Source organism: Seriola aureovittata, chromosome 12 (genome assembly GCF_021018895.1).
Source record: "Seriola aureovittata isolate HTS-2021-v1 ecotype China chromosome 12, ASM2101889v1, whole genome shotgun sequence".
In the NCBI taxonomy this organism is placed as follows: domain Eukaryota; kingdom Metazoa; phylum Chordata; class Actinopteri; order Carangiformes; family Carangidae; genus Seriola; species Seriola aureovittata.
The window spans coordinates 12,961,901-12,974,068 of record NC_079375.1 but is presented as its reverse complement, the minus strand read 5'-3'; the positions used below and the strand labels follow the sequence as shown (position 1 = coordinate 12,974,068).

General features: G+C 41.4%; 1 protein-coding gene across 15 annotated transcripts in view; it reads right to left on the bottom strand.

The window, feature by feature from the left end:
• Positions 1 to 609: 609 nt before the first annotated feature.
• The window catches only part of LOC130178966 (adhesion G protein-coupled receptor L2-like), a 129,326-nt gene continuing 117,767 nt past the window's right edge, over positions 610 to 12,168 (bottom strand). For 8 of the 15 annotated variants that reach the window (XM_056391624.1, XM_056391622.1, XM_056391623.1 and 5 more), the window contains 6 exons: positions 11,323 to 11,414; positions 9,656 to 9,824; positions 8,796 to 8,924; positions 7,362 to 7,458; positions 6,128 to 6,253; positions 610 to 2,667 (listed from right to left, as the gene is read on the bottom strand). In XM_056391624.1, the coding sequence (XP_056247599.1) occupies positions 1,805 to 2,667; positions 6,128 to 6,253; positions 7,362 to 7,458; positions 8,796 to 8,924; positions 9,656 to 9,824; positions 11,323 to 11,414 (1,476 nt within the window). In that variant the 3' untranslated portion in view covers positions 610 to 1,804. Of the gene's footprint in view, positions 2,668 to 3,254; positions 3,309 to 6,127; positions 6,254 to 7,361; positions 7,459 to 8,795; positions 8,925 to 9,655; positions 9,825 to 11,322; positions 11,415 to 12,168 lie in introns of all 15 variants that reach the window. The other 7 variants (XM_056391628.1, XM_056391631.1, XM_056391636.1 and 4 more) reach the window with 4 other exon arrangements.

Sequence of the window (12,168 nt, the reverse complement as noted above, 5' to 3'; positions counted from 1 at the left end):
CCGAAGCGTCTCACACGGAGGCTCTGACACTTACAGGGGCACCAACAGACAGATCCATTTTACCAATCTGCACGGCAGCTAGCAGCTCACTGTTTGAATCTGTGTCTGTGTGTTTGTGTGTGTGTGTGTGTGTGCAAAGAGTCAATCCCTTTTTTAAGTGGGTTTACCCATGTTTAAAAAAACAAGCTTATATGCGCTAATTTCGGTATAAAAAGGGTATAATTTTTTTGAGTAAGTCACACATACATCGTCCTGCTGTTGAAAATCCTCAATAGTGCATCATGTGTATTAATCTGAAAAATAGTCCCTTACCAATGTACTATGTTTGAGTAAAGTTTGCTAAAAACCACAGCGCCCTATTTATTTAGCCCTTTTTTTAAATGAAGTGTATATTGGTGACCAGTTTTTAAAGATTCTACAAGGAAGAAATGAAAGATGCTGGAATAGAGACAGACTAACACATTGTTAGTTTTGGTCCTCTCATGAGATTTGTTGAAAATAACAAAAGTATACAATATCACCAGTCTTATCCTTTAATTGTCATTTTACTACATGTATGGATCATGGCAGTTTTACTGCAAAATGAGAATAAGCAACCAGACATCTGCGAACAAGAAAAAATTTCACATTTATTTGATATCAAACAGGAGTTGAATTAAATATCAGCTGATTATGGGCTCTTACAAAAGAAATAGAATGAACCTAATCAGTGCTGCAACAACTTGTCACACTTTCCAACCACGTTCTTTTTTTCCCTATTTTTTTTTCTGAATAGTTCAGTTAATAAATTAATTAGTGTCAAAGGATGAAACATGTCTGCAAAAACTGCAGTATCGCATTGACACGAACATAAGTCCTTAAACCTGACAATTTCTTTCAAGTAAAATAAATTACACAAGTATCCAATTCACTCCAAATCTGTGCATGGCCCGGTGTTAACAAATATACTACTGGCAAAAACTCATCATTCATGAAAGCAAAAGCACTTCACAAGCAGAGACGTGAGCATGATTTCTTATGGACTGATATCGCTCAAAACTTTTTTTTTTCTTCATATTCAAACATACTACGAGTCAAGTGTGAGAGGAAAAAGCACATTTCCACCATTTTGATTAACCTTGTCTGAAGAATCTTATTAACATTGAAAGGGCATAACTACTGAATGGTTGCCGTTTCTTTTTTTTTTTTTTTTTTTTTCCTTTTTTTCTTTTTCTTGTTTTTACTTTTTACACTAGTGGTACAGCAAAATATATTTTCTTTAGCTGTTACTTTGACAACAGTTAAATGTGCAATAGAGAAAATATAAGGCCTGAGTCTGAATTAGTGGTTTCTTAACTTTACAGTCCTGACTGTGTAGTGGAGCCACACTAGTTCTAGTTCTGTACTTCATGACTAAAAAGACCCTGGTCCTGCAAAGTCCCCCAGGAATATGTCAGGAGATTCATAGTTCTTTGCTTGGAGTTTTTTTTTTTTTTATCCCTTATTCTTCAGCTCTTCTTTCAGTACAAGAGAAATGCTGTACTTATCTGTGGCACAGCGGCCTGGTGTTATTCTCTGCACCTCTTTAGTCCAACAGCAGAGCTTTCACAGTCTACATTTGTCTGGCCTCGGATGGACGTGTTTTGTGTGTTAATGAGATCTGTGTGCAAAAGTCATTTATTCATTCCGTTTCCCACCCAACAACATTTCACTTCCTGTCCTAACGGGAAGAGCATGCGGAGTGTGGAGCCAGACTCGCTGGCTCTTTTGACATCAACCGAAAGCCCCCACTTGTTAAAACCTGTGCAAACAGATACGGCCCCGCTCAGAGGCTGGTAATGAGCTGCATTTGTCCATCGGTGGGTGCCTCTGCCCCCTGTGCGCAGTCTTCATTGTTGGGTGGGATGATGCACCCGTCGCTGGTGCCTCTGTTTATGTGGTAGTAGGACAGGGGCTGCGGTGCATCACCGAGCTCAGGCATGCTCTTATGATACGCGTCCTCGCTCTCGCTTCGAGGTGACGGAGAGAGCTCCTCCTCCTCCTCTTCCTCGGGGGGGTATGGCGAAGCTGAGGGTGAGGGGGAGTCTCTTAAGTTTGGCATGCTGGTGTAAAGGGAGAGTCTATTATTGTTGGGTGAATGGGAGCCCATGTCCTCCACTGCGGTAACAGTCTCAGAGCCATGGCCACCCTGCCCCTCCAGGCGCCTGGGAGCCTTCTGGGTGCTGTAGAGCAGGGAGTGAGTCCTCTGGGGCAAGAGGGGGGCCTCTAGCACCTCCTTGTGGTGGGGGTGCAGGAGCAGCTCCAGGGTGGCGTGGCCTCCTCTTCCACTTCCTCTCTGGGGGGATGAGGCCTCGGCGTGATCCGCCACGATGGCGTCATCCTCGCTGCCGCTCCCACCCCCGCCTCGGTCCACTGTCACTCTGGTCTGGGGAGGCAGGGCTCTGTCCCTCTGGGCGTCGCGACCTTTGGGAGCCACGCGGGGCCTGAGGTTGTTATGGACAATCTCAGATATGATCATCTTCTCAAAAGCGACATCGTCCAGGTTGAGGCCCCCCAGGTCTCCCGTGGCTCGAACGCCCACGGCCTCATAGTCATCGTCTCGCAGGGAGTAGCTGTTGTTGAAATTGCCATTGAGGGGGAGGGTGTCCATGGCACTGATGTCCCTGCTGTTGCTCAGTGAGTGCTGTCCTGCAAGGAAAGGCAAAAGGAGCATGTGAGACATAATTTTCCACCTTTTGATAGAACACTACACCATCCACGTATACTTGATACTGCTCAGGACACTTCACTCTTGTGCTCTTTGATCTCTGGGTTAATTTTAATTTTATACAGATACAAAAACTTCTAAAATTCAAAGGAGAACCCAATTAGCTCTCCAACATGTCCATCCTCATTATGGCTGAATCTCATTATAGCCAATCTAAGAAATTATCCTGAACAATATTGGAGAAATGAGAACAAGCGATGACTTAAAAAAAATATACTATAGCAACACGTTATAAAGTAGCTGATGACCAGGTAACAACACAGCAGCATACAAAAAGCAACAGACAAGATAAGAGTAAAAGAAATTAAAAAAATAATAAATACAAGCTGATGAGGAAGTGTTGTGACATTAACAATGAATAAAACATTCCACCTATTTAAAGAAGGCAAGACAAGAGAGTAATGTTGAACACAGATGTGCCAGCCACCTCTCTGCACTGGGGCCCCACAAGCACAGCAACAACCCCCACACACACACCACGACAGACAGGCACGGTGCAATGACTCACTTTGCCACCACTCACATCAAGTGTGTCTGCTCAGGCTATCTGGCCTAAGAACAGCTGATGTGCAAAAAAGTAAAACAGATGCTTTTTTTCAATTGCAGCAGAAACAACAAAATCACTGAAATAAGACAAAGTGGAAGCTCGTAACATCCAGCCTGGATTCAGTCGATCCAGCTCAGATTGTGTCCTTGCAGTTAACTATAATTTAGCCCATGCGATGCTCTACACAAATGGTTGTAGGTGGATGGAGAATGACAGCGAAATTATGTGTTTAACAGTTTGAGAGCTAAAGGACAAATCAAGGACGACTGAATCCTGGACTCAGCAGGTGAAAGGGGTTCAGCAGCAAGCACAGTCTTTTTTTAAAAGTCTACTGTAAAAGAAGGAACATTTCCTGAATGACATGTTTTTTTTTCCTTTTTCCTTTCTGAAATGCACAGCAGATCTATTGCTATTATGTGAGCAAAATGCAGAGACACACACACACACACACACACACACTCACACACAAAGGAGTACTATAATTTTTTTGCAGCTCTATGACTAGGCTCAAATAGCAGGGAGAAAGTGAAAGGCGGTAGTTGGATTTTATATGAGGAATTTATTTACTGGGTACACTGTGAGCCTGTAAGTGAAGGGCTGACATTTTGGAGGGTGAGAGTGATTTCATCAGAGGCACTATTTACACACAAAAAAGGGGAAACTGTAGTCGTGGGTTTCAAATGAATGTGTCACAAAATGGATGATAGCAAATGAAAAAAAAAAAAAAAAAACAACCTCTAAAAACAACATCAAAGACTTTTCTAAAAAGAGTGACAGCAGCACAGAGAGCAAAAGGGCAAAAAAAAAAAGGGGGGGGGATTATTAGACATTTCTCTAAATAGATTCTACTTCCAAATTTGCATTTGTTTATGCGCAGGCAGTGATTTTATTGCAGACAGGTATTGTCTACCGGGAGAGGGGGAAATGATGTGAACAGAATTCAAGTGGACACGGCAACAGCTGCACTCTGGGAACCGTTCCAGCAGAGATTCATCCAAGATGTTCTCCTTACAGATTTTACTGCATCAGATGAACATCTGCAGAGTATTACTTAGTATTAATACACTTATAATAGAGGACACGCTCATCCTTTTTGCAGGGAGCTATATGTAATGACTATAGCAGAGGAAATTTGGAAAAAAGCGCATGTTAAACTTGACAGTCTCTCGGTGCGGATTTCATACTTGGTTGGTGATCTTCACACCAGGTTTTGACATTTGTGTGTCACACTGCTGCCTGTTCTCCTCAAACTGGTTTCCATATGTTGAAGCCTTGAATTTTTTTCCTGTTTGTCACCGCTTCTTGATCTACTGTTAAATAAGTGCGGTTAGTATCTCCTCTGTTGCTCCTGTGTTTAAACACAGCTAAGTGCAGTAGGTTGGCCTCAGGGGGAAGACGAAGTCTTTCAACAGGTAAAGGAGATGTTCACACTGACATTCAGAATTACCTGCTAATTAAATATTGCCACTTTTTATCTATCTCCTGTGATTCACTGTTAACATGCAATTATGCTACAATGATTAAGTAGGTAAACATTTTAGGGCAATAAAGCACAAGCTGTTGACACACACAAACACACACACACACACACACACACACACACACACACACACACACACACACACGCTGACTTCTGGCTCGGCTGCTCCTGAGCTCAAAAAAGGGAGAAAAAAGAAAAAAAAAAAAAAAAAAAAAAAAAAAATATATATCACAAAATGTCTTTGATTTTCTGTGAAAGCATTGTTTGGTCTCATCCCTGCTTAATTATCTCTGAGTGTGAAGTGCCCTCATTGTGCTATAAGCGACCTCACAGCACAAAACAAGAACGTGATGACCATGCTGAGGTTAAAGCCATATGTTTCTGCATATCCTCTCCTTACACACTTTCACCATTCTGCTGTTTTTGCACATTCCCTTTTATCATCAAATGCTTCAATATCTGAGGGCTATGACTCTGCCCGCATTGCGTCATGTGGTTCTGTTTTCTTTTTTTCTTTTCTTTTCTTTAATTGGGTTTCTTTTGCTCTGCCAGTGAGGAACTAGGTCAACATAAACACTGACATGATTTTGAATCAAACTTCAAAGTAAAGTGTACATAATGTAAAGATTTCAACGTGTAAAGATATCAACCATGATTACAATGTAAGAGCATAAATGATCTGGACCTGTGAGTAAAGCTGAGAGGAATTCCCATATGCCTGCTCAGTAGAGGAGATAAGATAGCATTGACATCTCTGAGCTTTATCTCCTCCTGTGTTCACAAAGGAGAAACTTGTGCAGATAAGAACTACAGAGAAGGTGTGAATGAAGAAGAACGAAAGGTAAATCTCGTGTAATTACTCTCAACATTTTCATTCATGCCGTGTCACAGCCACAACCTCAGGAGTTTTCATGTTTTCAATAAATCTAACACACTTAAAAAGGTATATAGTCTGACATCTTGGGAAATAGGCTTATTAGCTTCCAGGCAGGAGAGTTATATGAGAAGATTGATACTACTTTCATATCTGTCTGTTAAATTTGAAGCTACAGCCAGGAGATGGTTAGCTTGACTTAGTATAAAGACTGGAAACAGGGGGAAACAGCTAGCCAGGCTCTGCCAAGTATCTCGAAAGCACACTGATCAACATGCTCAATCTGGTTGGTTTAGCTTTTATAAAAACTGAGGTATAAAAATGATAATTTGTTGTTTATGGGGGATTATGTGATATCAAGCTTCTCATCTAACTCCCCTTCAGAAAGTGAATACGTGTTATTCCCAAAATGTTGAACTTTTGCCTTAAAAACAAATACAAATCTTTGTAAGAATAAAAAGGTGGAGGGTGGATGTGCACCTGGGGAGTGAAAGGCCGGTGGAGAGGGGGTGTTGCACACCACTGTTTCTGCCAGGAGGTTGTTATAAGGGTTAGTGTCGTGTGTTCGGAGGAGAGGGTTAGTTAGGAGGTAGTTGCCAGTCATCCCTGAAATAACAGGAAGAGAGAGAGAAAGAGAGAGACGGAAAAAAATCAGGAGGGGAAAAAACAGCAAAAGGAAAAAAGAGCTCGAGGTATTGTACTTCATGGTCTGTGGTGGTGCGCTGAGTAGCTGTCCACATAAACAAACACTGACATTCACTGTCCAGAATCTGACACCATTAGAGATTTATGACCTGTGATCCATCTGCCTTCTGTTATGGACAAAGCAGCCATAGAGACATTGGTCAAAGCTAAACATTATCCAAACAGTCAACTGATGTAACTGACAAACAACATTATGTCGACAAGTGTTGACCGAAGCGTAGCAACACAATCAGCTGCGGTGTTTATGTGAAACAGATTCATCTAAACAAACTCATCCAGTCGAGAGACTAGACAAAACATGTCTAAGTGGCCTGCCATGAATAATACAGTATCCCTATCATCCTCCGCGTGCTTGTGTAAATCCTCAAGAATGTAATAACTATACTCAGTCATTTGGACGGATCGCTGAGAAACTCTGCGCTGGCATGTGTGCTTCTTTTATATAAAAAAAAAAAAAAAAAAAAAAATCAAAACCTAATTCATAACTACAGCCAAATCTGGGTTGGCACAGTCTGGAGCCTGAGCCTCATGATGCTGGGACAGATCCCAAAACCTGCTCTGACCTCAGCCTGACTTTGCTCATCTCCCCTCCCTACCTTCATCCTGACAATCACTCCGGGGGCGAAGTCTGCCGGAGTGAGTCTCTCCGATCAGGGTCATTACAATCTGAACTCAAGTCCTCTTCAGTAACAACTAAATATCAAACCTCCTTTCTGTCGCTATCCCTCCTCTTTCAGATGATCCCAGCGAGCAGCGAGTGCAGGAAAACACTGTGAACTCTTGATACGCAGACAGGATTTAACGCTGCTTTTTTTTTTGATCACTTAATGATAAGAGAAATGCAAAATTAAATTGGGTCTTATCTTCCTTTTTTTTTTCCCCCCCGCAAGCTGCCACAGAGCCATGTAGGCTGCATCCACTGAAGTGTTTATTGTGAATTCAGAGCCTCGTTACAAAGAGAATAGCGTATGTGTCTCGTCTGGTGTTGGTGGAAGAAAGGGTTGCTTACCCTGGTTGAGTGTGGAGGTGCTGTTTATGTCTCCTGAGATGAAGGAGGACTCCGACTGCTTCCTCACGGTGTCATTCCACATCCGCCTGATGCGGCTCTGGGGTAGAGAGAAAAGCAGCCATTGATCAGGGCTCAACATGGTGCCGCTGTTATTCAAGGCTTTTGGCCCTGAGAATTGAGTGGCTACGTGGGTTTGAGATTCAAGCCTGCACTTGTGCACATGATTCAGCTAACCCACTGCTTGATGACATGGTCGTGCTACGGCAAAACAAATGGATACGAATCTTAAAGCTTGTAATTTGAGAGATCGGCCCCGAGGGACTCTTTTTTTTTTTTTTTTCTACTGATAGAAAGAGCAGGAGCTGCCATCAAATTCCCAGAAGCAATCTTAAGATAGATCTCACAAAGTCAACTTAGAAGATATTATAAGAGATCTCTACGCCCAGTTCAACTGCACTTTATCTGTTTCTTTCTTTTCAAATAGAATCTACCCACCTACCGACCATGAGGCTGCTCATAGGTGTACAGCCTGATAACTAAGCTTTAACTTTACTACATGAAACCTAAAATCAGTTCAGTTCAGTTATGTAATTATATGTAAATTAATACTTGAACAACGTTTCAATGAAATGGGTTGGAGAAGAAAACAGGTCAGCTCAGCAGTAAGAGCACCGCGGCATTGAATACTGTACAACAGTGAAGTTTCTACTTCAAACCGTATATTTAGCTGAACTAATCGAGAGGCACGGCTTTTCAATAATAAAATTCAAGTGCAAGGTTGAAAATAAACAGAAACTTTTGAGTCTTTACTAAAGGATAAGACTGGCAATATCTTATCTTTCTTCCTGTCCACTGAAAAGACCAAAACCAACAGTTTGTCTCCCACAGCTTTCAAACTTCTCTGAGGCTGCCATCCATCCAAGGCCGTTCACACCTAAGAATGTAAGTCTTTAAAACCAAGTCTCAAATATATAGTTTCATTTTTTCAAAAGGGAAAAATAATTTCCTTAAACATCTGGGCACTGTAGATTTTAACAAAAATGACTAAAGGACTCACGGGAGTTAATAGTGCATTTGTTGGGTTCTATTTTCAGCCGAGGATTAATCCACATTTGGTACACCAGCGAGTATTTACACCACCATGATGTGATCACAATGAAAGGAACATGTCACCCACTCCAACAGTGTGTCTCATTGTTGAGTTCTCTAGCTTTTTGGACAATAATGGAACTCCATATGCAGTATATCAGGTTTTGGCTACACAGGCAATACTTGTTGGCAGTTAGTTCGTTAATTTTGGTCTCTTTGTGATATTTGTTCACAATTAAAAACTAAAAAGGATTTTGCTCGACTTATCCTTTAAATAAATGAAAACCAAAACTCTCCATAAAATATAAAAACAAACTCCACTGACTCCCAGTACTGTACACGTACCTGTGTAGCGGATGAGTAGCGGGCCGTGGATCGAGACGTGGCTGTCTTGGCTGAACTGTGGGGGCCCTCAGACGGCAGCGCGCCACAGCACTGGGACTGACGGAAACATTTGCTGTACTCTTTGCGGACCTGCAGAGGAATAAAAGTTCATGGCAGACTGAGCACACACAGAAAAAACTGCAACACAATCACCCAACCCGCACCCCACGAGAGGTGCAAATCCCAAATCTTTATCAAATGGCATCCAGCTGACAGCAGTTTAAATGCCACAAGGACAGGGGCAGCAAACACTATGATAACATATTGAAACGTTATAGAGAAGAAGCAGTTTGATACAGGTGTTTCTTAATAATTTTCATGATTGATATCCCTTGATTATTTTCTTGATTTATGAATTGTCTATTAAAAAAAAATGCCAATCACAGTTCACTGAGCCCAAGATTTCTTTTTTTGTCCGACTAACAATTATCTACCATTTATAACAAAGAAAAGCAAAACATTTAAAAAGCTGGAGCAAAAAACATATTTGGTATTTTTATTTGAAAACTGGCTCAACCATTTATCAAAATATTTGCTGGTTACTTGTTGATTGACCAATTAATTAACTGATCTATCTTTGCAGCTATTTTATAGATTTACCCATCACTTTTTTTTGTTTGTATTAATTCACTATTAGTTTATTCTTCAGTTTCCAAGTTGATGTCTTCAAATTTCTTGTTCTATGTAACAGCCGCAAATCCAAAACACACAATTTAAGAAGCTGGAAGTTGTGAAAGTTTGTTATTTTGCTTGATAAGCGGCTTGTTGATTAATTTTCTCTTGATCGACTAATCAATTAATCACAGAGGACAAAATCTTACCTTCTTCTGGAGGAGGCAGTGAAAGATGAAGATGAACATCCCTTGCAGAGTGTTGAAGATGGTGAAGAGGTACGCCATCACGATGGAGGATTCATTGAGGAAGAACAAGCCAAAGGACCACGTGAGCCCCAGCAGACAAAGTAAGGCAAACGCTCCCAGCACCCACGACCTGAGAGAGAGAGAGAGAGAGAGAGAGGAAGAGAGAGAGAGAGAGAGAGAGAGAGAGAGAGAGAGAGAGAGAGAGAGAGAGAGAGAGAGAGAGGGAGAGAGGGAGAGAGAGAGAGACAGACGTTGTGAAAAAGCAAAACCACAGTGGATTTCACCTTTGCTTATTTTGACGTTTCCTCTCCTCCTGGAGAACACCTTGTTTAAAAGGAAGAAAATCAAGAAATACTGCCATTCTGCTTTTGTACAAGTTGCAATAGGGGTGGTACAGCACATAAACACTAATACAAAGTTTTGGAATGAATGTGCATTTGGTTATTTGACACTCAGTCAAAAAATGATTCCTTGGTCTTCCTTGGAGTAGATGGCTCCAGAAAGTGCAGACACAGCAGGTTTTTGACTTGGCGGCTTCCAGGAAAGCCTAGTGGAAATAAGATAACTTAACAGTCAGTCTCAATGACGACGGCTGGTTGATACCGATACACAAGAGAGAAGCGAGCCACTCCGAGGAAGATACGGTGAGGAGAGAAGAAATGGGACAACAGCATGTCACTGAGAGAGGGTCCACAGAAAAATTGGAGGCAGTGCTGAGAGCGATGTGCCTGATTAGATCTGCCGTCCAGTTTTAGGGGATTTTTATACAAGAATATTTTTTTCCTGAAAGATCACAATAATACAACCAATTATTTTTACTCCCCCCCCCCCCACAGTTACCACATTTGACACACAACCTAAACACAGATTTGAGGTAGTACCCTGATTAAGAGCAGTTAATGAGTTTTGACTACTTAAGATAATGTGTGAAATCCAGCATCCAAATGCAAAGAAATGCAGGTTTTCTGTGTGCGGAAAACAAGCCTCACAGCCAACTCAATGCCTTTTTTGGTTTTGGACCAAAATCAGAGTGGCTGCCTAAAAATCAAACGCCCACATAACATATGTTGACCTGAACTCAGACATATTGTTGAACAAGAATCCAGGCACAGAAATGGCCAGGGATGTCTTTTTATTGAGCACATGCAGCCCACTGGAATCAGGGAAATGCGGGGGATGGGCACTCTGTTTTTACCATCGTTAAATCTATGAGGGGGGTTGAGTCCATCTTCCAAGGAAGCCTGTAAACTATGCCAGCACAGGAGCAAAAAGATACCAAAGGTCAGAAATGCAGTTATGATGAAATAAAAAGGGCAATATAACCCCACATAGTGCAAATACTAAAATCATAAAATGAACTAAAAAGGCACCACCTACGGACTAAAATAACATCTGAAAGGGAAAATTATTGGTCTGGTCGGATTTAAGAGAAGAGAAAGCTTTTGAAATTTCACGGAGGAGAAAAGCAGTTATGGCGCGTATTATTTTTCTTTTTCACACATAAGTGACGGCCTCCCACACACACACACACACACACACACACACCACACACACACACACAACACACACACACACAGAGTCTCAGACCACAGGTCGGCCACCTAATCTCCTTGAGTGACACCCCTCACCTGATACCCCCCAGCCTGGAGGAGTCGGGTTTCATGGAGGTGGAATGCTTCACCATCTTGTACATCGTCACCACCAGGAAGATGACATTGACCTGTCAAAACAGACGCGCATCAGGGTTAACAGACTGCACTTAGAAAGGCATCTGATTTCTGCTGCTAACAGGGGAGGAGAGGGCATGGGGAGCTCAAGCAGAAGTACTATAATACCACACTGTGAAAGTACTCCGTTACAAGTGAAAATCCTTAAAATTCTACCAAAGTAAAAGTATTTATTGAATGTATAATCAGATTTTATTTTATATAGGACTGCAATTGATGATTTTTTTCCCCGATGTGTGAATATTCAGATAATTTTTTGACTTCCTAGAACCCAAAGTGAAACCTTCACAATGTTTTTTTTAAACAATAACCCCAAATCTTCGCCTTTAAGAAGCTGCAACCATAACATGTTTGTTGTTTTTGCATAAAATAACTAAATTAAATTGATTATAGAAAATACTCAAGTAAAGAATAAGTTCCTCAATTTTGTACTCAAGTGCAGAACCTGAGTAAATGTACTTTCAGTTACATTTCATTAGCAGTTGCCAACAACAGTTGTTATGTTTCACGTTGACTCAGAGTATTGCTTAATCTACGGTGGTTTTGGCTCTGTATATCAAGCGTCAACACCAGCATACCTTTACCAAGAGGAATATGAAAATTTAATGCCTTGGTTCAGATCATAAAGTACACTGACTTCCAAGGAGAAAAACAACAGTGAGAGGTTATTGCTTTGGTCTACTTCACACAGCTCTGGCCTTCAACATAAGCTGCACTGAGAGTTTCTCTTCCCTCTCTCTTGTTTGA